Source organism: Mustela erminea, chromosome 5 (assembly GCF_009829155.1).
Source record: "Mustela erminea isolate mMusErm1 chromosome 5, mMusErm1.Pri, whole genome shotgun sequence".
NCBI lineage: Eukaryota > Metazoa > Chordata > Mammalia > Carnivora > Mustelidae > Mustela > Mustela erminea.
Window position 1 is genome coordinate 131744083 of NC_045618.1, and position 26015 is coordinate 131770097.

The 26015-nt window shown below is 52.2% G+C and overlaps 1 protein-coding gene across 8 annotated transcripts in view; it reads right to left on the reverse strand.

The window, feature by feature from the left end:
• Positions 1 to 25282, reverse strand: part of JDP2 (Jun dimerization protein 2) — a 65970-nt gene extending 40688 nt beyond the window's left edge. For 3 of the 8 annotated variants that reach the window (XR_004286144.1, XR_004286145.1, XM_032344889.1), the window contains exons 1-3: positions 23675 to 23948; positions 14104 to 14327; positions 7302 to 7439 (exon numbers count right to left, since the gene is read on the reverse strand). Coding sequence is in view for 5 of the 8 variants with exons in the window: in XM_032344889.1 (XP_032200780.1) it covers positions 7302 to 7439; positions 14104 to 14327; positions 23675 to 23804 (492 nt within the window). In the remaining 3 variants the exon portion in view is untranslated. Of the gene's footprint in view, positions 1 to 4054; positions 4181 to 7301; positions 7440 to 14103; positions 14328 to 23674; positions 23952 to 24017; positions 24314 to 25257 lie in introns of those variants that run through there. The other 5 variants (XR_004286146.1, XM_032344888.1, XM_032344887.1 and 2 more) reach the window with 5 other exon arrangements.
• Between the last annotated feature and the right edge of the window lie 733 nt (positions 25283 to 26015).

Consider the following 26015-nt stretch of genomic DNA (forward strand, 5'->3'; position numbering starts at 1 on the left):
TCCAAGTTTTCAAGGCTTGATGAAAATATGAGTTTTTAAGTAAAATCTTCCAGTTTTCAAAGTTGGCAACAAATTCCATCTTGAAAAGAACACTTTAAGGGCTGAACTTGTGTGGGCAGCTGATTTAAGGACCCCCAGCAGGGGACAGACTCCGGCAGGGTGGGTCCTCAGACACTTGGCTCTAGTCACCGAGATGTCCCCCTCCAGGACCGTGGGCCAATCAGTTTCTCTCTCCCATCCTCTGGCTCATCTTTAATAAACACAATATTGCCTACTTCTTGCTAACCTTTAACACCTTTCTTTGCAAGGGGGGTTTTAGGGGTGTCTCTCCCAGGCGAGGAAACAAGGCAAAGGTCAGCCCAAGGTTGCCAAGCCAGGAGTAGACAGGGCTCCGAATCCATGACGTCACACTGCCTTCTGACAGGGGGCTGGAGTCAAAGCTCCCACAGGCGGCAGCCAGCTCTGACCTCCCTGGGTTTTTACTCCCCCAGCCTTCAAGAGCAGTGTTGGTCTGACTGAGGGGAGAGGCAGGAGGATGTGGGAAGGATACCTTTTCCCTTTTAAAAAGTTTCAGAAATAGTCACTTCACAGACTCTTAGAGCCAGAAAGGGGAAACCCCTAAGCCAACCCCTGCATTTTATAGATGAGAAGACTGAGCCCCAGAGAAGGGAGTGGTTTCCTCCAAGACTCATGCTCGAGGGTAGGGCCTGGGTCCTCACTGACGAGTCCAAAGGATGCTGCTTGCTCAGCTCCCCCCTGCCCCCGGGGCCTTCTGGCTCCACCTGACTCCCTCTTTCTAGAATTCTCTGTGCTCTGGAAGCACAACCCTGACCTCGTCTGTCCCTCTTCTACTTCTCTGGCCTCTCCTTTTCTGTCCCTTGCCCAGGACCCTCTTCCTGTCCCCTTCAGGCTGATGTCTCCCAGGGTCCCACCCCTGGCCTGTGGCTTTTCTCACTCCACGTGCACCAGCCACAGATCACTGTGCTTTCGACCGCCGTCTGTGTACGAATGCCAACCAGATCTCTGGCATGAGGCCAAACATCCAGCTGATGGTCTGGGTGTTCAATCTGGATGTCCCTCAGCCCCTCAAAGTCTTTATCCTTGATGAGCTACTTCCTTCTACTCTTGCCCCAGGCTGGCACCGTGGCCTACGTGCTCACTGGACGGAGACCTTCAGGCCTCCAGGCTCACTCATGTGTCCTTCTTTTTATGTCCAGTTTTGGCTACCCAGGCCGTCCCACTCTACATCCTGAATCCTCCTTTTCCCCATTGCCACTTTCCAGGCCTTCCTTCCATCTCTCTCTCTCTCCTAGACCTCCTAGGAGGCCTCCTGACCCTGCACAGCCCTATCCTCCATCCCAGCCACGGAAGGGGAATCTTTCGAGAATGCAAATCTGACCCAGTTACCGGTCTTGGGTCCTCAATTTTCTTGCCCAATTGACATTCGATTCAGGATAGAGCTCAAGCCCCTTAATGTGTCAAGTAAGGGAGGCTTTGACTTGGCCTCATGAACTCTGGTCTCAGCTGCCATCTGTCCCACCGCCCCCATGTTACTGCGGCCCAGACCCTCTCCATACCCCACACTATGCAGGCCACATGCCTTTGCTGTCTCCTTGGCTTCTTCTCACCCTGTACATTCAGATCAAGCATCACCACCTACAGGAAGCCCTCCTTGGTTCTCATCCCTTCCAGGCTGAGGAGGTATCCTTTTGCTCTGGGCTCCCATAGAACTCTGAGCTTATCCTGGACCCTGTCATGCTGTATTGTGACCTAAGTTTCTGCCCCCTCCTTGAAACTGGGAGTTCTGTGAGAGCACAACGCGTGTCTCGTTGGCTTTCTGTGTGCTCTGCACCTCGCTGAGTTTGTGGCCACCCGGAGTGCTCACTAAATGTTTGCTAAAAGGAGGCCTGATCCACAGAGCTGGTGACCTGGGCGAGACTCCTCATGCCCGTTCCGTGCCCTCTCCACTTCAGCCCGGATGCCCCCATGGCCAGGCTACAGCAAACACACCCACCTAGGAGCAAACCCACGTGGTGGGTGCCGGGCTCACTCAAAGCATCAAGCCAGCCCAGCCAGCCACCAGGTGAAGGCTCTGAGTGAGCAAGAGCTGCCAGGGGCAAGGCCTCCACCTGCCAGGATGACTCACTCGCCTCCTCTGGCTGCGAGCGCAGGTGGGTAGGCACCGGCTCAGCGCACTCGCACTCGGCGTCCACAGGAAGTGGCGGGGAGTGGCGGGGCTGCAAAGTAAGCCCCATCCTGAGGTTCCGGAACTGAGCAGACCTAGAGATCCTAGCACCCTGCGGCACCCACAGGCCAGGAAGCTCAAGCTCAAAGAAGGGGAGGAAGTCTGCCTCCGTCCCCGGTCAGATGGTGGCAGGAGCCATCTGACCACCACCACTTCCTAAACACCTTCTAGAGGGAGGGAACGCTTTCTTTTTGTACTGAAAGCCTGACGCTGCTGCCATTGTTGGGGCATCAGAGCCCACGGGGGGGGGGAGGGGGTGGGGGGGCGTTTAGGGCAGGGTGGGGAATCAATCCCAACTGAACTGTCTTCTCAGTCGCCACACATCTCAGCAAGACAAAGCATCCCTCTGACCTTGGCCCTCCCAGCCCCCTGTCCTTAGTAAGAACCTTCTCCTGGGTTAAGAGAACCTGGAAAACAATAAGCTGCTGAGGCTTGGGGCTGGTTTCTATGAGCAGAATAGGAAAGGGCCATTCTCTCAGAAAGCAGCGGAGAACAGCCCCTTTCCACTGCTAAGAAAAGACAGCATTGTGTTTGGAACAAAGCCTGAACAAGCCAGCTGGGCAGGGTGACACCCATTTGTGGATGGTCCAGCCGAGAAAAGCACAAATGCTGTTCCTGCAAAAGGGAGCTGGGGGCCTGGAGACACGGGAAAAATCACCTTGGCCGGGATGGAGAGTCTAGCACTGAACAGAAAGGAGCTGATGATTGTCAGGAAAACCTTTTGCTAGAGAAGAGCTATTTGAAGAATGATGGCTTTTGTTGAAATACGTCTTTTTCAGGCCTGTTTCATATTTATGGTTTGGTGAGGTTTCGTTTCCCACGAGGCCATCAGTCAATTTTCTTGCCCAATTGACATTCGATTCAAAAGATGAGAAAGAGAGAGAAACAGTGTCCCCCACAAGACTCTCCCCACCCCCCAAAAGACTGGAAAGGAGCAGAATATATCTGGCAGGGAAAATCAATTTTCTCGAAAAGAGTTAAGAACACAGTTAAAACCAATTCTTTAACAACAGCAGTGTAATATGCCTTGATTATACTGGGGTAAAAAAAGAAAAAAAACCAAAAACCAAAAAAAAAAAACACAGACAAGAGCTCCTGCAAAATGACTACCTACAATTAAATGAAAATGCAGTTGTTGCAAAGAATTTTCATGAGCAGAGCTGTTCTCAAAGTCCCGAGTTGGCCAAAGTAGTAGAACGTTTCAAGTACCATCATCCTATTAAAGCCTTGGAAGTCATTTGTCTTTCATCATGAAGGTGAAAATCAAGGTCCTTGGCTTAATTATTCTCCACCAATGCTGTTCGGTTTCATCTGTATGCAGGGTGTGCAGCTAAAACACGGATTTCAGCCAATTTCTTTCAGGCATAAGGCATAGATAACAGACAAATCACTGAGCAGAACAGGCGACCTCTATTTTGCGGGTCCTGAACTCTGGCTAATAAAAATCCCACCCAGGTGACGCGACCAGATGAATTCACAGCCAGGGATGCCTTGGCCCGGAGGATGGAGGGGTTTCACCATGGGTGATACATGTAAGGAAATGGATGCAATAAAAGTTGAGAGATGGGGAAGGAAGGGCTTTGCAGCACGCAGGCAGGTAGGGGTGGGGGTGGGGTGGGGGTGAGGTGGGGGTGGTGTGGAGCCAGAGAGCTCCCCCAGCCCCAGGTTCTCCGAGCAAAGCCCCGAGAACTCTAGCCAGCTACAGCAATGAACAGCTTATCTGATCCTCCCTCTGAAACTATAAAGCAGCTTCATTAATTCAGAAATCCCTTAGGCTGTGAATGCTGGCAGTGGGGAGGTTCTCAATACCTGGAAATAACTGGTTTGGAAATGTCTGCAAACTCAGAAGGGCTTCCCGCCTCACACAAATTCAGGTGCCGCACACATGAATGGACAGCTGATGGCGTGCAGGTCCCTCCAGACAGTTTGAGATCGCTGTCGAGAAAAACGTGTTCTTAGACCCTCGTAGCATTCTCAGAGAGGATCATGGTCAGTCGGAGCTGGAAGAGACGCTAGGGTCATCTAAACCTGCAGAGAGGGCGCCTGGGTGGCTCGGCGGGTTAAGCGTCCACCTTCGACTCAGGTCATCATCCTGGGGTCCTGGGATAGTGTCCCATGTCGGACTCCCTGCTCTACGGAGAGTCTGCTTCTCCCTCTGCCCCTCCCCTGGCCCCCACTTATTCTCTCAATCTCTCTCTCTCTCTCAAATAAATAAATAAAATCTTAAAAACAAAACAAAAACCACAGAGAGCATCAGAATGCCCCGGAGGGCTTGTTTCCTCCCAGATTTCTGGACTCCACCTTCTAGAACAGCTGCTTCAGTGGTCTCAGAATGAGACCCAAGAACTTTTAACGTGCTCCCGGATGCTGGTCCACTGCTCTGCAGACCCCACTTGGAGGTGCGCCAACGTGAGCCAGTGGATTTCCGATTGGTTTCGGCAGCAGAAGTCTCTTGCTCAGATAATACCACGCTATACTAAACAGACACAGGCGGTATTTTATTAAGGGGCTCACATTGTATCACAGACTTACTGTAGTCATTCAGTGAGAACAATAAGGTGTGTGGTGACTGATGTAAAGCCTTTCGCTCCGAGGTTATGGGGAACAGCTGCGGATTTCTGACAGCCTCAGGATCCAAATTATTCCCATCTCATGTTCCCTTGCACACGCCGATCCGTAATTACCAGTGGCACGTGTGTGAATACGGACACAGGTAAATCACACTGTACCAGCTTGCCCTGCTTGCTCATCAGTTAAAGAGGAGTAGCAGGAAAAGCTCTGTTCTGAAGTCTACACAAAGTCAATTAACCTGGTGGCAGGCATCGCCCCCGTGGTGCTCCCCAAAGCGTTAGATTTGATAACTAATAGGTATGAGCATGTGTGTGGGTCTTGATTTTAAAAAAGCACAGAATAAAATTATGCTTTAAAAGTGACTTAACCTCTCAAAATCTCAGTTCTCTCACAACGAATGGCACCAATAACACCCACCCGCTGTACGGTTGTTAAACAGATCAAAAGAGATGATGTCTACAAAAGCAGTTTGCAAACTATAAAGTGCATTGCTCACGTGAGCCTTCTATCCTGAACCCAGATGTCCTCACTCCTTCAAAGACCTGGGCCGGTTTATATGGCACCAGAGGTTTCCACCAACGGCCACAGGCTACAGCCACCTGCTGGCTCCACCCAGACCAACTGATTCAGTCTCTAGGCTCCATTCATGTCTATATATATATATTTTTTTAACTCTCCAGGGGACTCTAATGAGTAGGCAGAATTACTCCATATTTCCTCCCAAGTTCCATACACAATCCTGCCAGATAGCTCTCGTTGCTTCTGGATGGCCCCTAGCAATAAAAAGGAAAAGAGGAGAAAATGCCCCTAATGAGATCCTGGTTTTTTCACCGCTGTTGGCTTAATAGGGGGTTTTAATCACTATAGCTACGAATTCTGGAGCCCGGATACATGCCAGGCCATTTACAGCATTATGTCTTCGAATCCTCACCACACCTATGTGACATAGATATTATCCTTCCTCATTTTTAAAGCAGCTTTATTGAGATGAAATTCACCAATTTGCCCTCTTGAAGTCCACAACTTGATGGCTTTCAGTATATTCCCAAAGTTGTGTGACTATCACCACCATAAATGTTAGAGTATTTTCATGAATTCCAAAAGAAACCCCACGCTCCTTACCAGCCGCTCCCCACCTCTCCCATCTCCCCCAGCGCCAGGCCCCAGGGATGGTTCTCCTTGCCATCTCTATGGATTTGCCAATTCTGGACATTTCCTATCAATGGAATCCTGCAGCACATGGTTCTTTGTGACTGGATTCTTCCACTAAATGTAAATGTTCTCAAGTTCATCCATGTTGTAGCAAGTATCCGTATTTTATTCCTTTTCATGACCAAGTGATAGTCTACTGTATGGGTAGATCATATTTTTTAACCTGTTCTTCCACTTATGGACATTTGGGTCATCTCTACTTTTGAAATATTGTGAATAATACTTCTATGAACATTCATGTACAAGTTTTTGCATGGACATCTGCTTCTTTCTATTGGGTACCTATCTAGGAGTGGAATTTTTGAGAACTATTTTCTGTGGTTGCACCATTTTATGTTCCCACCAGCAGAGTATGAGGATTACAACTTCTCCAAAGGGTCACTAATATTTGTTACAATATTTGTTACAAGTTTAGTATAGTCATCCTAGTGGATGTGAAGTGGTCTCTCAGTGGTTTTCATTTCTTTGATGGCTAATGATGTTGAGCATCTTTTCTTGTGCTTATTAGTCATTCATGTATCTTCTCTGAAGAAATGCGCATCACCCACTTTTATTATTGAGTTGTAATAGCTCTTTACATATTCTATATACGAGACCCTTATCAGATCTATAATGTGCAAAACTTTGCTCTCGTTCTGTGGACTATCTTTTTACTTTATGTCCCTTGAAGGACAAAAGTTTTTAATTTTGACGATGTCAGATGTACCTGTTTTTTATTTTGTTGCTTGTAGTTTGGTGTCCTATCTAAGAAATCATTGCCTAATCCAAGCTCACAAAGATTAACAGCTGTTTTCTTCTAAGAGTTTTATAGTTTTAGCTCTTATATTAAGTCTTAGATCCATTTTGAGCTAATTTTTGCATCTGGTGTGAGACAGGGGCCTGTCTCCCCCATTTATACAAAGGCAGAACTGAAGTTCAAATGCCTAGTAACCTCTCCAGAGCCCAATTGTTCCAATGCAACAGTCCTGCTTTGCTACAGTGCCTCCAAAGAGCCAAGTTTTTCTATTGGTGCTGGCTGTGGGGAGGGGCAGGAAGAAGGGTTATGGAGCCAAACTGTGTGGGAGCTTGCCATCCAGAACACGCACAGGCACCGTGCTTAGCGAAGGGGACCCCTGCAGCCACAGCCGCTAAGCAGAGCACACAGAGCCCCAGCACGGGCACAATGTGCACAGCCTCAAGGGGCTGCTAAACCCAGAGGAAGCCCATGACCTGACTCCCAGCACCTGCAGCCTGCCCAAATCTGCCTGTAAGTCCCAGGTCTCAGAGCTCCAACCTCAGGCCAAGTGGTCTTGTGTCTTGGGGACGTGGTAGAAGGGAGAGCAGCTTGGCTGGCTCCAGCGCTGTTCAGCCAGCGGAGCTCACCGGCGAGATGACCCACTTTCCCAACTCTGAGTCCAGGCTGCCAGTGGACCTGGGGACACCAAAGAAAGACGGCCAGCCTTAACAGAAGAGGCCACTTTGTACGGCTGCTAAAAAAACTGATGGCTCACGGACTCTAGCATTGACCTTAACACCACAGGAAACAAGATAAGGGTCACACAAAGCAGCTTAGGAGAAGACAGAGGGTCGAAGGGCCTTCTCATTTACAGTGTGCGGCGGTAACTAAAACTGGCTGCATGACTCTTGCATGAACAACCAGACACAGGAAGGTCTGCTTGCTTCCCCGAAATCCAGGTCAAAGGTGCAACACACTGGAAAGGCCAATGCTGTCAGAATGTGTGGTGTGATTCACTGCACATGGGCCGCAGCCCCTAGAAGAGGCAATTTACAATCATATTGTGCTGGAGTCAAGGTCATCGTTTTACACTGCGCCTCAATTAATCTTCATGATGCAACTCGGTGAGTATGAGTTTCCTCTTTTTATAGAGAAAGAAACTGATGCTCAACGAGACAGCCGACCTGTCCAAGGTCCTACAGGGAGTAAGCGAAGGAGCCAGACTTCAAACCCAGAAACTTGAGCCCAAGTCCGGAGCTCTTTCCAGGCTCCAGAAGCAGACCCTTGGGTTAGGAAGCCAGAATGGTGTCCTGTACCCGTGACACCTGGGACCTCCACACATTCGGGCCACTCACCATATCCAAGGGCAAATTACCCTCAAAGAAATGAAAGCCCAAGGAACAGTGTTGGAATCGATAATCCAAAGTAACTTGCATAATTAACACCTTGGAAAAGTGAAGCACATTTCTGTCCTATGTTTGTTGTGTATCTTACTGAGCGCCCGGCGTTACGTGAGACCTTCCAACTGAATTCGTTCATTTGCTCATCAGAGCAGCCCCAAGGGGTGAGTACTAAGATTACCCCCATCTTAAGGCAGAGACTCTAAGAAGGCAGCACAGGACTCCCTGCACTTTGCAGAGGTGTCTGATTTCTAAGGACACACAGACGCAGCCATGTCCCCACCACCCTCTCTCCAAGGGACACTGCCCTCAAACAACAGCAGGTGTGACCAACCGATGAGGTGAACCCAGAGCATCAGAACCCTTGTGAAGGCTTGGGGTCCTGCATCCCAGGGGACTCGGTAACACGGGGGTCAACGATAAAAACATCCAGAGCGGCCTATAGTGATCGCTCGCTCTCCCTCAAATGAAACTATTAAAGGAAATAAAAAAGCTAACGGCTCTTGACAGCGTGCTAACAAAGTGACGGAACTAAAGCGGAAAGTCAGGATTTCAAAGATGAGCTGGGAGATTCCTGTTCCAAGAAGGGACAGATTGGATCTCTCTGCCAAACAAGTATGAGACAGAAAAAGTGTCTGAGTCAGGGGAAAGAAGGCCAATGCTATTTCAAAGAGCCGCAAATTAAAAACCAATTATGCAAAGCTTGCTAAAAAATGTCAGTGGGCTGCTTTTATGTTTTAAATCACTAAAAACACAAGCGTGCTTACGCCAACGTTTACCCAGCACATCAGATGATTTGGGGTAACTCTGCACATGCTCAGGCTAAACACGGGTGAACAGTTTGGTGCACCAACTCTGGGATGACCACCCGTGGCCAAGGATGAGCACACCTTCCAAGACCACCCAGTAGCCCACAGACTCAGATTCATACTTCATCAGTGGTGAAAAGCCCCACAGTGTTTTTGGGGGGGGCCCTGGTAGATGTTGGGTAATGACCAGTGTGAAACTCACAAACGGCCAGGTCTTTCCTGCTCTGAGAATGACAAGGACGCGGACCCAGTCTCCACATGGAAGGTGTGCTGGAAAGACAGCCCAGGAGGGGATGCGCACCCTGATTCCTCAAGGTGAAGCCCTCGGAATGCCCCCAATCAAGGATCAGAAGAGCCCAAGGAGAGGTATAAGCAGTAAAAGGTCCCCAAGTGTAGCTGAGGAATCTCTGAACCTACTAAATATACAGATTCCGTGGACTCTGCTCTCATAGCTTCTGAGTCCATGGGCCGACGGTCAGGCCTGGGAATCTGCATCTATCAAGTTTTGCAAGCAGTTTTGATGATTAGCTAAGTTTTAGAAACAGTTGGTTTGATTTTCATGATTTTCTTTCTTCCTCTCTTTCTCTCTCTCTTTCTTTCTTTTCTGCCTAAAGTCCCTAAAGTCCAGAAATAAAAAACAAACGGACAATGTTTGGAGATAAGAACTGAGAGATACAGCAATCAAGAGGTAGAAAGTTAAGGGACTTGCTAAGTTGACACAGTTAATTAACATTTAAACCAACAAGCACATATCAAACATACAATCCATGCAAGGGACTGCACACAATGTGGTGGAAATAAAAGGAAATGTAAGATGTCATCCCCGTCTTTGGGGCCTACACACAGGACACACACTCAAAAGCAGGCTGTGTGGAAGGCAACAGGGAATAGTGGGGACTGTGGCAAACTAAAGGCTTGTGCTAATACAGTGAGCATTTGCTACTCAGCTCTAGCTTCTTGGTGTTTATGAGGGTGTAGGCCTGGACTGACCAGATATTCTGGGTTTTTTTTAAAGGAGCCAGAAATTCCACATTTCCTGGCTTTTAAATCTAACAACACATTCAATTTTTTAAAAATTTAAAAAAAAAAAAAAAAGGGCAAGAAATGAAACCACACAGTCAGGGCCAAATGAGATTCATCCGTAGGCTGACTCTTGCCCATGGAATGATGGTTTGCAGCCTCTTTCCTAAAAGGTCATCCAGTCCAAACCCCGTTGAACTTGAATGTCCTCCAGGGCCCTGCAGAGTGGACCAGAGGGTGAGCTGTCCCCTCTAGCAGGTTAAGTGTGTGTGTATGTGCCCTCATGTGTGCAAGGGGGGGGGGGGGCTTCTGGTCTCCCTCTGTCCATGCTGGAAATGCATTCCAGGCACAGAGGCAGGGTGTGGGCCCAGCAGCGCACTCGGAGATGCCCTGGGGAGGGCTAAGATCTTCAGGCCAATAGGGGCTAGTTGGCTGAGGAGTCCGGCTGGAAGGGGCTACAGAATGAAATGCCAAAGAAGGACAACTCTGGAGAAAGCTAGAGAGCACAGCTGTCTTGAAAAGGACTGTTGGAAAGGCAAGAAGAACAAAGAGGCTAGGGAGAAGCATCGGCTCTAGAAATTCCATCCCCCCGAATATGACATCTCCAGAATCCCCAGCCAGCCATCCAAACGAGCCCTCTGGCCATTCTCCATGTGCTTGCTCGGCTAAATTTGTCCTCACAATACTGACCACTACCTGACCTTTTACATCACACACTACTTCGTCTATTTGCATTTCTGGGTGCCCCCGACTCTGATATACAGCTCCAAGAGAAGGGGGCTTCCTCTCCTTTGTTTATGGTTCAGTTCCCAGTGCCTGGCACAGGGCCAAGCACACAGTAGTTGCTTAGCACTATCTGCTGGACCAGCGGACTGCAGCCAAGCTCTTGGCACAAAACAATTCAAGTGTCAACCACATAATAATAACAACATCAGCACAAAGCACTCTATCATTTACAAAACCTGTCGTTTAACTTAATTCCTCCAATGTTCCTTTACCGAAATGCTTTGTGTGTTTGGCCACGGCCCAAGGGAACGCTGGCCTCTGCAAGGCGGACCGCCCGCCGGCCAGTTCGGCCAGCTCTCTCTCCGGGGCCTGGGGGACGACAAGGCTCCAGAAGTGCAGGATTCAGCACTAACAGGGCTGTGCATTCAGAATGATGGAGCATGGCGAAGGCTGGGTTCATCTGGCCTCCCCAGCCTGAGCGCGGGCTGATTAGACACATGGAAGGATTAGAGAGCCGTGGGGAGGTGGGCGGTGGCGGCAGCACAGTCTAAGGTTAACACTCTGGCTCTATAAAGTTTGACCGCTGGGCTGACTTCTCATCGCATGGCATTGGACCTCTGTAAGTCTTATCGACCTCATCTGTCATGGGGGCACAAACCACCATCACGGTAACAGTCACTTCTAAGGGTTCCATAAACTCTTTATATTTTTTTAAGATTTTTAAAATTTATTTGACAGAGAGAGAGATCACAAGGAGGCAGAGAGGCAGGCAGAGAGAGAGGGGGAAGCAGGCTCCCCACTGAGCAGAGAGCCCGATGCAGGGCTCGATCCCAGGACCCTGAGATCATGACCCCAGCAGACGGCAGAGGCTTTAACCCACTGAACCACCCAGGTACCCCTTCCATGACACTCTTGACAAAGAGCGCCTAGCACCGCACCCAGCCCGGGCCCCCTCCCCAGCAGCTGCGCCAGCGCCCCCAGACAGCCCCAGCTCCGCCACTTTCCAGCGGTATGATCCTGGGTGTCTCCATCTCTTCCTCCCTAGACCTCAAATTCCTCCACCTTAAAACGGGGAGAACCCAATCACCAGGATCCGGGAATAAGGAATCTGAAGATCATATAATCCGTACTTAGCACAGGGCCCGGTGCAACTTAAATGCTTAATAGTTGTGAGCTAGTATCTCATTATCCCTCAAGAAACTTCTACTAGTTTAAAATGCCAACGTGAAGAATCCTCCAAAGGCAGTTTGCCATGTGCAAAGAAATCGTCGGGACAGAAGATTCTCCAGTGGCAAGTTTCTCTCCCCACCTCCTTTATTTTTCCGTTGCTCTAAGAATAACCCTCCCCCAATCTTAGGTCTGCCCTAGGAAGCATTTGGAGGTCAGTTCCCAGTGCGGGGCTGAGCTCGCTCCATGCCAGCAGTGTCTGCAGGGCTCCATCTGCCTCTTCGCCCCCGTGGGGCTGCAGTCTGACAGCGAGGGAGGGGACATGCAAATACGCCCTAAAAACGGCTTGTTATTTTCACGGCCTGGCTGTGCGCGTTTGTGGGGGCCTGTGAAGACAGCGCGTCACTGTCAGGTACAAGGCATATGCCACCAATCTGGGGGAGGCTGTGAAATGTAAAAATACCCAACCCAAATAAAGCCCTTTTCCAAAGAAAAAGAAAGCTCCTCGGGTGCCCTCTGCAGAAAGGGAACGGGGTGGTAACTCAGCCCCCGGGGACAAATCCCCTGCTGGGCCAGCCCTGGACCAAGGCACCTGGCTCTTCACGGGTCCCTCAGCCTCAGAGCCCCAGTGAAACTGCTCAGCTGCTGCTTTTCAGAGGCAATTATACTGTGGAACGACCCAGAAACGGATGCTTTCAAGTGATGAGCCTGGGAAAGGGAATAGCAAAAAGACCAAAGACGAGGGCCCTCCATAAAGAAAACAGAGCACTAAAAAAGCCAGGAAGTGCTATTAACAGCACGTTGATTTACAAAATCAACTCAGAAGACTGTAATTACCGTCAACTTCCATCTCCAACTTAACAGGCTTTGACGGGCACCCACAATGCACCGCATGCAGGTGTCTCCTGCTCCAGCGGAGCCAAGCAGTTAAGGTAAATGGAGGCAGCTTGTGCTAACAAAAGCAAAAGGGGAAACAAAACCAAGGACAATAGGGAGGGGTGGGGGCCTGCGGCAAATTGGAGGGGGAAAGAGGTGAGGTAGAGCTCTTCATTCCATGTCGCCAGGCTACAGCGGGGTACCGTGTGACCAGGTCTCCCGAGTTTGTAATCAAAGATTAAAATCCAAATTTCCAGGTGAAATGTTGGTTCAGGTTTCTTTTCAAACACTGTGCGGGCCAAACCAAACACCTCTGAAAGCCAGATCCAGACCGCAAACGGCCAGTTTGCCACCCCTGACCAAGCCCCCGCAACCCCCTTTTGCAGATTTGATGGCACTCCTGGGGATTGGGAGGCAGGGGGAGCAGAGCAGTAGCATAACAAACCCAATGCAGTACCCAGACCCCCGTCCCCACGCAAAAGTCCCTCCCTCCTGAGTGTCCTGCCCTCTGAGCTCCAGGCCACAGGAGGGACCCACATCCAGGGGCACCGTTGCCTATGAAGAACCTCACTGGGGCAGGTCTTGGGACTAACTGCCACCCCTGGGGACGTGGCTGGGGGCGTGTCCTGCGCAGAGGCTCACCCACGCAGAGGACTTCTGCTTCTCACCAGTCCCCAGGGAAACGCTGCTCTTCTGCAAAGAAGGCTCATGGGAACTGTGCCTCAAGGGACCCGTGGAGGCAGCGCTTCACCTGCGGGTCCTCTACAAACATTATCCAAAGCAGATGGAACCGAGTGACCGTCGCCATGCCTGTCTCCAGCAGCTGCTGGGAAACGGATTTCCCACACGCTCTCCCCCAGTGCCTACCTTCAGCTCCAGCCTGGGGCCAAGACGGGTAAGAGGCAGGGAGGTGCCTCACGATAATAATTTTTATAGGTAGGCATTCTCTTGTATGGCTTCCAAAGCATGCGCATGTGCCCACCACCTCCCCCGATGGTCCCAACAGCCCAAAGAGACCACCAATACATTATTATTCATTATTGTTATTGTGAATCACCCTTCCTTGGCCTCCAGAAGAACCAGACACAGGTTCAGCATCCTGCCTGAGCCAGACCTTCTCAAATTTTAACATGTCTCCGTGAATTCCTCAGGAGAGACTGTTAAAATGCAGATTCTGAGGCAGAAGTTTCTGGAGAGGGCCTGAGCTGCCGCATCTCTAATGAGTGACATAGATTCTACCGGTCCTCAGACCCCAGGCAGAACAGCAATGCTCAGGTCCCTCAGTGAACGCAGGGCTGGAGCTGGGGCTGTAACCCAGGCGTCTACCCTCGGAGTGCCCTCAGAGGAACAAGGCTTGCTCACCTCACTTTTCACGGGTTGGGGCCTCTTGCCCAGCTTCACCTCCAGGAAGTGCAAGGGGGCGATCATGGCCCCAATGTTGCGGATGTCGGCGTATTTCAGCTCCTCTGCAGTCAGAGCCGAGCTGGGGAGTCCGGTCAGGGGGCCAAGCCCTGGCAGAGAGCCCGCAGTCACGGAAGGGTCTGGAATCTGCCCAGGCATCATAGCAGGAGGAGCGGCAGCCCAGCCTGGAGTGGGTAGGAGAAGATCAGGACACGTGCCGTCAGCCAGGCTTAAGCCCCCATGCCTTGCGGGGGGCTCTTCCTTTCTTTCACTAATGTTCCCCTGAACCCCTTTCCCGCCCAGCTGCTCCTCCTGCCTTTACATCCATTCTGTGATAGCGGAGAACTCTGATCCGTTGGTTCCCACCAAAGTTATTCTTGCCACTGAAGGCAACGCTTAACCCAAGCAAAGGCCACACTGACTCGGTATTTGCTATGTGCTCGGCACTGCGGTAATCCTTCCGGGACCCCGTAAGACAGGGTCAGACCCATTACACAGATGAAGAAGCCGAGGCTTAGGAAGAGAATTTGCTCAAGTTGGTACACTGTTAAAACTGGAGTAGCCGGGATTTAAACCGCACCGGGCTGCCTCTGAAGAAAACGGGTTACAACCGTGGGATCTCAGGCCCCGGTGCACCTGTTTGAGAAGGAGCTATTTTTGCTCTGGTGCGGTGCCTCCCCTCAGATCACACACCCCGCTCTGCATACTTGTTAAGTCACCCTGAATACGAAATGAAGCAAGTCAAAGTTCAAGGTAAGCGTGCAGGTGAGTGCGTGCGTCTGGTTTCTATGGGGATAATACGGAGGCAAAGATGAAATGCACTAGTGGGTGCCTGCCCAGCGGAGCCCTGGGTTAGAAAAGCCCTCCTGGTCTCTTTATTCTCCAAGCAAACACATATTCTGGCTCTGCCAGACCCAGAAGCTGTATAAAGGAAGACAGCTGCAGGCATGAGAGAAAGACAGAAGTCAGAGAGGTCAACACCAGGGAACTCATTCCTTCTCTCTACGGGGAGAAGCTTGTGGGTAAGAAACGGGTCCCTTCAAGACACAGATAGCAGTGAAGAAAAGCATGTCTACCAAGAAAGCCAGACTCATCTGGTCCCTCCGAGGGCTCGTATCTATCCATCCATCTATCCAGCCACCCAACTGATGACCACCTAGGAGTCAGGAGTCACTGAGAATATGGAGATCTGATGTGTACAGCCTTGTAAGTCATATTTTAGTGCAAAGCTGCTCCAGGATTCCAGTCCTGCAAAAGGGGACTTCTCTCCTTTCCCACCCCTCTGCATAGGGCCATAAAATCAAAACCTTAACGATCCTGGAAATCCTGGGGGAGCTTTGTCCTACCCTTCCACCTCCATCAGCCTCTTCCCACGGAGAGGGATGTATTTGGTGAGACAGGGGAGATGTGACATCCCTTGGACCACACTTTCCCGCTGGGCAGATTTCATGGTCTCCTATGGCCATGCTGTCTTGGGCTCATGGCCTCCCTCAGGAGTGGCCCCCGGGGGGCATAACCCACAACTCTCTGTCCCCACCCACGCTGCCAGGTCTATTTTGCAGGACAGAGGCCCACTAGGGAGCCCCTTTTGACCACAAGTACACACCATGTTCTCCATCTCTGTTCTCTTTTAAAGGTGAAATTTGCTTCCCCATCCAACCCTGTGTCTCTTTCTCAATAGGTTCTGCACTCTGAGGGGAAAAGCATGTGAGGGATTGGCACCCTTGAACCACAAAGACTCAAAGACTTCCGCTGGACATCTCTTTCCTTAAAAAAGGGTATGGGGGGGGCACCTGGGTGGTTCAGTGGGTTAAAGCCTCTGCCTTCGGCCCAGGTCATGATCCCAGGGTCCTGGGATAGAGCCCCACATTGGGCTCTCTGCTCAGCGGGGAGCCTGCTTCCCTTCCTCTCTCTCTGCCTGCCTCTCTGCCTACTTGTGATCTCTGTCAAATAAATAAATAAAATCTTTAAAAAAAAAAAAAGGGGTGTGTGTGTGAGTGGACGATGGACCTGCCATTTTGCCCTCAGCACCCCAGCGCACCCGCCTATGAAGCCGTTTGTGCAAAGTTCCCTGCCAGGCACCCGAGTTCATACTTGGTACCCCAGGCCCTATGTCTGGTCTCCACCTGCTCTGCCTCCCACAACCGGCCCCTCGCCCCTCCTTAGCACCCAGTGTCCCCCGGGCCATTTCAGAAAAGGATCTGAGACTCATTCACATCAAGTCATCATCTTAGAGCTGGAGGAGGCCCTGAGCTTATCTAACCACATCCTCATTTTGCACATGAGGAAATTAAAGCTCAGAGGGGTGAAATGACTTGTCCAAGGTCACACAGAAGAAAAGCCAGGGCTGGACTCCCGGTCTCTGGATTTTAGAACCAAAGCTTTCTCACTCTGTCTTTTTTGTACCCCCTGCCCCACCACTGGAGTTCAAGAGATATATATGCAGATATTAATAATCTTTTAATGGTGGACTTTGAGACACTAGACCCTAACAAAGGATCACTCTCTTGCACTGAGGACCCTCTACTGTGCCTTCCATGCAGATCCAGGTTTAGGAAATTCCCCAAACAAGCCCATGGTATGCTGGGGGGGAGCCCAGATGTGGACATGGCCCCTGAGACATCTATGTGGTGGGTCAAGATGTTGTGACCCTTCCTAAGCCTAAACTGGACTGAAAGCACCCTGCCCTACCTCCAGAGCCAGGCCTGCAATGCAGAGAGGCCTGCAGGTTTCCGCACCAGAAGGTGGCTCTGGGGCAGACTGAATGAGCTGCTATTTCCCAGGGCCTCCCCCAGGGAGAACAAGAAAGGGCCCAATGGAAAGACTCATTCCATGTGGCAAAATAATGCCTGGGCCCAGCCACAGGGACACCTGGCAGGCAGTGGGGAGTGATTTGAGGCTACCTGAGCCAAGCTGACAAAGGAAACTCACATTTCCTTTCCAGAAGAGGAGAAAACCTTCCCATATCCCCTCTGCCAGGCCTGAACTCATGCCACAAGGAGTCAGTGACCACCCCCCCCGCCCCCCCCCCAAAAAAGGATGCTTAAGCTAGTCAAACCAGACAGGCAACAGGAGGCAGGGAAATGCTCTGTGCCTGGTGTTTCAGCTGGATACAAACCCCTAACGGGATGGGGGCATCACAACTCCACTATGCAGCCAAGCAAAAATACAGCACAAAATCCCCTCCTTGGCCAGAAGCCCCGGAACCTTCCCGTACTGCAAAGGCCAATTCCTACTGGGCAAAAGGTGCGTGTGGGCACTCAGCAAGCATAGGGGTGAGTTCAAGAGGGAAGCAGCAGTCATGGCTGGTTGCTGCCCCATGGAACCCCAGGGCCTAGCGTCATCTCCGGCACAGAAAGGGTAACCAACAAATACTTGGTGAATTAATAAATAAGTAAAAACGAATGAATGAACAAGCGATGAAAAATAAAGTCACGATGGAACAAAACTGAGCGAGTGGGATAAGGATTTGTCTCTGGGAGTTTTAGACACGCATCATCCACCTCCAGATCATTCGTTCCCACAGTAGACCCCAAGAAAAATACTCCAGAGGCTTCTGTATGTTTCCCTGCCTAAACCATCTCAGAAAGATGGAAGCCAGACCCCACTCTATTCCGGGAATGATAAGCTCTGCTCGCAGCTTCTGTTTATTTTCATACAGATGGTCTAAATGAGACACTAACAAATGATCCCAAAATATAATGGTTTCTTTGCTACTGTGGGACCCCCTCGGAGGGGTAACCACCCCCTGGGAGCAGCAGCCCCATAAATTCTTGCCATTCCTGCTCCCCTGTGAACCCATCCCAATGGCAAGCTGCACTCAGAGATTCAGCCACCAGGTTTTCCTCTACAGAAGCAAAAATCCCCCTTTTCTCGCAGCACCCCCACCCCCGCAAGGGCGCCCCTAACTGCTCAGATACAAACCACAAAGTCCTTAACACATGCCATTCCTAGGAGACCATCGCAACAGCTGACATTCACCAGCGCGAAGTCATCCTAAACAGTTGGGGTGGGGGGAGTGTTTGGGGGGGGCTGGGGAGGGTGGCAGAAGACAGAGCTGCTGCAGCGGCTGCTTTTCATAACCGGGTCCTCATTAACTGGAAAGAGCTGGCTCACAATCCAAGGTTGAAAGGCAACTTTGGTGATTTGAAAAATAAAATAATTTGATGTGATTTAGGGATCTATAAAAATGGGGGAGGGGGGCAGTGGCTGGGAACCAATAATAGCCAGGAGGAATTTACCCACTTCAAGGAAGACATAGGAAAGATGACAAGAGGTGAAATCATCTCCCGAACTGCTTGTTCCATACGGAAACAATTTAGGAGGAAAAGGAGAGCTACGCACTAAAAAGCTTTAGGGGAAGAACCCGGAGATTTTTTTCCCTTCGAGCCCAGGAGGTCGGAAAGCAAGATAAACACCATCCATGTCTCCATTAGTAACTGGGATGCATAAATAAAGAGCAAGCTCTATACGTTGGCAGAAGACCAGAACTGGCAAATGGGGCTTTGACCTCAAAAGACAGGCCCAGAATCCAAGAAGATTTGGGCAATTTGGGACATTGACCAGGAACAACTTGGAAACTAGCCAATGAAGAAAAACTGGGTAATGCACAGATCCGAGATGAGACTGACAAGTAAGTCACGAATAAGACGGAAAGCGTTCAGGAGGTCACAGCAGACACCAAGCTGCTCTGAAACCCAAGATTTGGGGAGGTTTGATGCAGCTCCCTAAAAGCAGGCTTGGAAAAGATAGGGACCAGATGGGTCCAAGAGGCAAGAACCTAAAATAGAGATCCAACATCTGTATCTCTCTGTTTTGACTTCTGGGGGCGAGGGGTGGGGGTGGTCTTAGGCACACAGTTTGGGGCACTGCCTTGTACAAGCACAAGAAAAGCCACAATATACTTCAATTCCAGACTGGGTCCCCTTGGAAGATACTAAGATGAAGAATCATTTCAGCCAAAAGAAGGAAAGGTAGAGGAACCTAAGTTTTCCCCTCTAATTTTCTTCCCTTGTGTACTGTACGTAACTCTGTAAGATACAATTTTTAATGAAATAACAGTCTTGCTGTGATGGGTGAACCTTGTACAGGGCTATCTTGTGAGAAAGTGCCCAATAATCATCATTTTAATCTAGAATGGTGAAGACAGATTAGAAGTGGTGGGACGTAGGTTAAGAGAAAGTCAGGATCTGCATCATGAACTCTGCCCATAGAAATAAAAGTTTAAGGGAAGCTCTAAAGTCCCTGGGTCTTTTTGAGAAGGCCAGCCCCCCTCTAGGCAAACAGCTGGACCGGGCTGGCATCGGGAGCCAGGAATGGGTGTGTAAAGAGTGCAAAAGGCCTGGGGCCACAAGGCTCAGCACTAAGAGAAAGTAGAGGTGAGTGGGGGCAGGTCAAGGATCAAGGCTGCTCACGGGTCAGGGTCCAGGAACACTAATGGGGTTCGAGTGGGTAGCCAGCGACTGAGAATCAACGTGAGGGGGTGGGAGGTCTTGGGAGCCAGAGCCTGGGAAGATTCCCAGGAGGAAAACGGGGGTGAGGAGTGGGGGGACAGAAGTCCATGGGCAGGAAGGGGTGAGGGGTGGCAGACAGAAAGGTGCCAGGCCAGTGATGATAAAACATAATATTAACTATGGTGAATCTCAGAGAATTAAAGAGCAAACCTGTTCTTGGAGCTAAGGAATCATCTGGAATGATCTCCCTCCTGGAATCTGAAATGAGGTGGATAAATCAGCTTCCAAAAGATAAGATGATCCAGAAGGCAAGGAGCAGAAGAACGGAGAAAACTCTAAAACCGAGAACAGGCGCGTGGCACCGGCGTCTCCGATGGGGGCCTCAGCTCTGCAGGCAGGACAGGGAGGCAGGCAAACAGTAGGAACGATGGAGCCCCATCATCTGAAGAGGAGTCCAAGCTCTGCCCCTTACTAGCCGTGTGACACCGGGCGAGTTCCCTAACCTCGCCACATCTCACTTTTCTCCGCTGTAAAGTGGGAATAATAATGTTATTTGCCCTGTAAGACTGAGAAGAGGATTAAATTAGTTAATACCTGGAAAGTACCTGGAACAGCGCCTGTACCTAGTGAGCGTGATGTCAGTGTGGCCATGAAGGCCTTCCTTCCTGCAGGGACACCAGTGCTGGATGACCCCGCGACCTCCCTTCCGCACGGTTCCCCCCTAGCACTGATCTCCCTTTCCTATGACTGTGAAGAGGGTTCTTCCCCAGGGGACTCTCTGCTGTCCCACTTTCCAGCTCTAAACCCCAAGGGGGCAAAACCACCCTGCTTCCAGGTCACTACTGAAGAGAAACAAAGGATGCCTGATCAGGGGCGCCTGCGTGGCTCAGTGGGTTGAGTGTCTGCCCTTGGCTCAGGTCATGATCCCAGGGTTCTGGGATCAAGTCCCATGTCGGGCTCCCTGCTCAGTGGGGAACCTGCTTCTCTTTCTCCCTCTGATGCTCCCCTGCTTGTGCTCTCTCATGCACTCTCTCTCTCAAATAAATAAATAAAATCTTTTTTTTTTAAAGGATGCCCGATCAGCGGTGGGTGCAAAGGTGCAGAAACGAGGCTCAGCACCCATGCTTTGCCTTAGTTTCTCCTAAGGTTTCCTCCAGCTGCCAGAACACAGCTGCATAGATCACTGGCAACAAGACACCACCAGGGTTTTCCACGCTGGCCTCCAAAGGCAGCGGGCCAGCATCATCCGAGTCTTTCCATCTACTGTATCCCCGCACTGCTTAGAAGGGGTCAGTCCTTACATCCTCCCAAGAAAGGAATGAGGGGTGACAGGATCACAAGCCATCCATATGACACCCCAGCATGCATGATCTTTGATGTCATCCCAGCCAAAGAAGAAACTGGAACCTCTCCTCCCAGGAAAGAGTCTTCTCTGGAGACCAGAGAAATGCCTTTGATAAGGCCCTGCCTATAAACACTGCCTAATGTAGGTGCTCAATAAAAACACATCAAGGCATTTCTGCCAAGATCCTTATTCCAAACAGCGAAGAGCTGGGAAGGCACTGCCATTGGACAAGCTTTCCCTCCTCTCTTCCCCGCTCAGCCCATCTCTGGTGGGGGCAGTTCACAGTATGACCCGTAACACAGACCTGCACACACTGTGTGACAAATTCTTGGCCCTTTAAAAAAAAAAAAAAAAAATCCCATTGGCCAGGTCAAGCTTTGGAAATCAAGCTCTGCAAATGGAATCCCAGGGGCTGCAGCAAGAAAACAGACTAAAACATAACAATAATACAAAAAAAAAAACCAAAAACCAAAAACCCAGAACGGTGGGTTGGGGCTGGGCCTGCCACAGCCCGCTATGAATGTAAAGAAACAGACTAAAAATTCCGACCTTGGGTCGCTAAGGCATTTGTCTCTGTGGAGCTTCGAGAAGCCAAACCACACACACGCACAAGAGTGCACACGTGCACACGCACACACACACGCGCGCGCACACACACACAGGCACACAGAGCTTGGCAGCCCGTAAGTTCCAGAGCTGGTAACACAAGCCACGGAACCGACTGCCAAGACAAGCAACAGAATGAGCCAGGCCCAGTTTCATTGGCCACCATACGCTGCATATGGCCCGGGACGCAGCCAAAACAGTGTTCTCACCCTCCTCAAAGGCATAGGAGACCCTCTGTTTTCAAACACACCTCCACAGAGCCTTAATTAAAGGAAAATGGAAAAATAATGTGCCTGCTGCCACACACACACACCCCCACCTATATAGGTATGCACACACACATACCCATACACACTCACTCTATTTTTCTCTTCCTCCCATTTCGGTTGCAAACATAATTCATTCACATGGAAAAAAAGCAAACTGCATCCTGCAGCAGAAAAGCAGAAAAGAATGGAGCTTGCCCTCAGCCCTGGGTCTGGCTGCTCAAGTTGAGCTGGGGCCGAATGAATACGGAGCAGGCCAACCTGGAATCGCACAGGGCCCCTCTCTTCCAGAGCCTGGCTCGAAACAGAGACCTCGGCGTGCGAGGCGGTCCACTGCAACACCAGCAGCTCCATGACAAACAGGGCCCGGGGAGCCTAGGCCTTCCCATCCTGCCAAGGATTCTGTAGGTTGGAAAGGATGCCCACAGGCCCGCAAACAGGTGGGGGAGACAACAGACCCCAGCGGCTGCAAAAGCTAGGCGGTGAGTGAGTAGAGAGATCTTCATCCAAATCCTTCCTTCGGGGACACTTATCACTTCCCAACACATCTCCCTGGAGGTGGCTGGAACCCACCTAGGAGGAAAGTCAGAGGCCTCAACGCCCATGCTTTCCAACAGCCCTTCAGATCTCACAGCACCCAGCTCTTCAGGAAGATTCTGGAGCTGCCGGCAGCTCTGAACCAAAGCCAAAGAAGAAGAGGAACAGAAGAGTCTTTGACAAATCTGTCCTCCCTGTTTTAAACAAGGCACAACCTTCACCAGCCAGAGGCACAAGAATAGATCCTGCTTCTCTTCCCTGGTCCTAGGTTTATATAAAACCAGAGCCACGCTCACACCTGATACCTGGTTAAACTCTCCCCTAGAAACCTGCAAAGGAAGATAAGGCGTCCATCCAAGCTGCAGCCAGATTTGCTGGAAAGATGAAAGCAATGGGAGGTGTTTTTAAAAATCCTCAGGGGAGGAAGGTGGTGGGGGGGGAGACGATCTGGGCACACCGCCTGCAGCAAGGTCTTAAAGGACAAGCAGGCACCCCATCGCGGTTCAAAGCTTCAGATCAGATGCTCCTCAAAGTAAGACCTCGAGGAGAGTCCACTAAGATTTAGTCCGGGGTACGCACACCCACGCAGTCTGCAAGGCCTGTTTTGAGAGACAGACCTGAGCACATCTGCCCTGAGCACATGTCGTCAGGTCATAACCGGATGCCCTGAACTTACACTGTAGGGAGAGCCTTACACTGAGCAAGGGTCCGGCAACGTTGCAACTGGAGCTGACCCAAGGGGTCAGTTGAGTTCCTCTTCCACCAGCCTCTCCCGCCGCAAGGATGGCCCATCCATCCCGGCAGAAGAGCCAAGACCTCCCATCTTCCCAGCTCCTCCCACTGACCCAGGCAAAGCTGGGTCTGCCACTCCAGGGTCCTGAGATCCTGCCCCAATGGCCCAATCCCTCAACCTCCTTTGAGGGGCGGGGCAGAAGAGAGTCTTCTAAACTGGGCTGGGCAGGAGAGGAGGGGCAGGTTACCTAGAGGAGCAGGCTTTCCTCCTTATGTAACCTGGCTTGGGAACCAGGGGGAGTCCACGGGGGACCCGGGCCGCCCCCTTCGCCCCCAGCCCGTTCCCAGCCCAGATCCCCGGAGCAACGGCCCTGAAAGAAGCTCTCTCCAATGGGTTGAGAGCCCCAGCTCTTCTCCAGGTCCTCTGAGAGCCGCGCTTCCTCGCAGCGAAGGGGGTGGGGGCCGGCACGACTTGCTAGCAGGTCCCTGTCATCCCTCCACCACCAGCACCCTGCACCTCCCCGGCCTCTCGGCCTCCACCTCCACCTCCGCCGCCCGTCTCCCCGTCCCCGGGCAGTTTTCTCCCCACTCACCCGCGTTCCCCGCCTCCCGAAGGGAGCACCTCCCTGCAAACGGACGGGGGAGGAGAGCGCGGGAGGGAGCGTCCCGGCTGCCCCGCGAGCCGACGGAGTCTACCGTCCCTGGGCGGGAACCAAAAGGCATTCACCGGCTCCCCGCCGCCGGGCCGGAGGGGCCCCGGGGCTGCAGCGCCCCCCGCCCGGACAGGCTCGCGGGGGGTCGCGGGGGGCGGCCCGGGGCTGCGGGAGCCTCCCCGCCCCAGCCCGCGCGGGGGCCGCCGTCCCAGGTGCCCGCGCCCGGCGCGCCCCTCCCGCCCCGCCCCGCCCGGCGCCCCCCGGCGCGCGCCCTCGCACCCACCGTGCACAAGCCGCGGGCGGAGGCGGCGCCCCCGGGGCCGGGGCCCGGCTGCAGGCGCCGTGCCCACGCAGCGCCGCTGCCGCCCGGCCGCCGAGCTCCGCCCGGTGCCCAGGCCCGTCCCGGCCCGGGAGCCGCCGCGGCGCCAGCCCCGCCGCCGCTGCAGCGTCCGCCGCCGCCAGCGCCCCCCGTCGCGGCCGCCGAGCGTCCCTCCCGCAGGCTGTGGCGGGCGGCGGGACGGGTTGCATCAGCCCCGGCTATATAGCGGCCCCTGGGCGGCGGGGAGGGGTCGGGAATGCGGAACCCGCCGAGCTGCCAGCTCCAGACGTCAGAGGGGGACGGAGAGGAAGGGAAGGAGGGGACAGGGAGGAGGGGGTGTGGATCCGGCGCCTCACACCCACTGACCTTCACCTCCCCCGCCGCCCCGGGCGCCCTCCTCCCGCCGCGCGCCGCGCTGCTCTCCCCGCAGGGGCCGCCGCTGCCCCGGCTCCCGCGCGTCCCCCGGCGCCCACCCCGCGGGGAAGCAGGACGCGGCGGCGGTTATGTAAGAGCATCCCCGCGCACGGCCGCTTCCACCCCGAGACCCGAGCCGCCGCTCGCGCGCGGGAAGGGAGAAGGCGCGGCGGGACGAGCCCCAGAGCTCCCGGAGGCTCTCGCAGCCTGCGTTGAACCATCTTCCTCAGTCCTTAGCGCTTTTCCCCCCAAACGGTGAGGGGGTTTCAGCACGTTTTCATCCTCGGACTCTGCATGCCTGAGGGAGTGAGGGGAGGATCTCGCGAGCCGGTTTTATTTTCCGGTGGAGAAGGTTGGGCGGAGGATGACCCCCACCCACTAGCCCACCTGGGCGCCCTGCGGCCCGGGGTGGCTCCCGGCAGGGGGCTGCCCTTCTCTGGGGCTGCGGCCAGAGCCCACCGCTTTCCCTGGGGCTCCACAGGCTGACCCCTGGGCTTTCTGTCCCACTCCAGCAGGCTTCTCTCGGCTCAGGGACGCTCCCGTGAGCCCACCCAGCTCTCAGTCGACCCCAAATGGCCTCTTCTTCCCCATTATGACTTCCACTGCCAACTTACTCCCGCCTTTCATACTCCTTGAGTGGTAGATGGTTAATGGCGACTCCAGAGGAAATGCACCTTCCAGTATGTAAAGGCACAGAGACACAGAGTCCCCCTGCACACATGGGGCTCCCAGGGCCTTGGCACCCTGGTTGGCATCTCCTACCTCCGGACCCCCTGGATGCGCAGCCTACCTTTCTGCCTAGGCCAGTAGGAGTGACAGTGTTTATATTCGGTAACCTTCAGCCTCCTTCCCAGAGTGATGTCAGGTCATCACCCAGAGAAGAAAGGAAGTGAAAGAAAAAGTTCATGCCTTCTTGGAGCGCAGATGCTCAGAGTGAAAGAAACAAGACTTGAGACAGATGGGACCGGATGAGCAAAACCGAAGGAGCCGTCAGTGTGAGTACAGTCAGGCTTTATCCTCCTTACTTCCCAGGGCGCTGGAATCTTTCTGGATGAGGGGACTGGTCTTACCACCGGATGACAGACCAAGCACCCATGACATTGACTGACCATTTTCACCTTCGCCATCAGCTGTCTCCCTCAAAACATTGAAGTGAGCCAGTGAAAACAAAGTAAGGGCCTCAAAGAATATACAATGGAAAATGAGTAGTAATCGGTTAGTCTTGTGGAAGAGCATGACTGGAGCCCCAGAAAGGCCAACTACACCTTTACTACGGCAGAAAGATCAAAGCTGGGTACTGTGAAACTGCCTTATGATGTTTCCCCCACGAGACTGAGGTCTGGACGTTTATATGGAAGAAAACATGGAACAGGCTCAATGTTACGTTATGCGTCTTCGTCTGGGACTTTGAAAAAACTAAACTGATCTATGTGTGGGGACTAATAATTAGCGTGTGTGGTTAGAGCGAGTCCTCTCCGGGGCCTGCTTTGGACATGGCTGGGCCACCGGCAGTCCTACTGGGCCTTTGCTTCCCCCACAAATTAAATA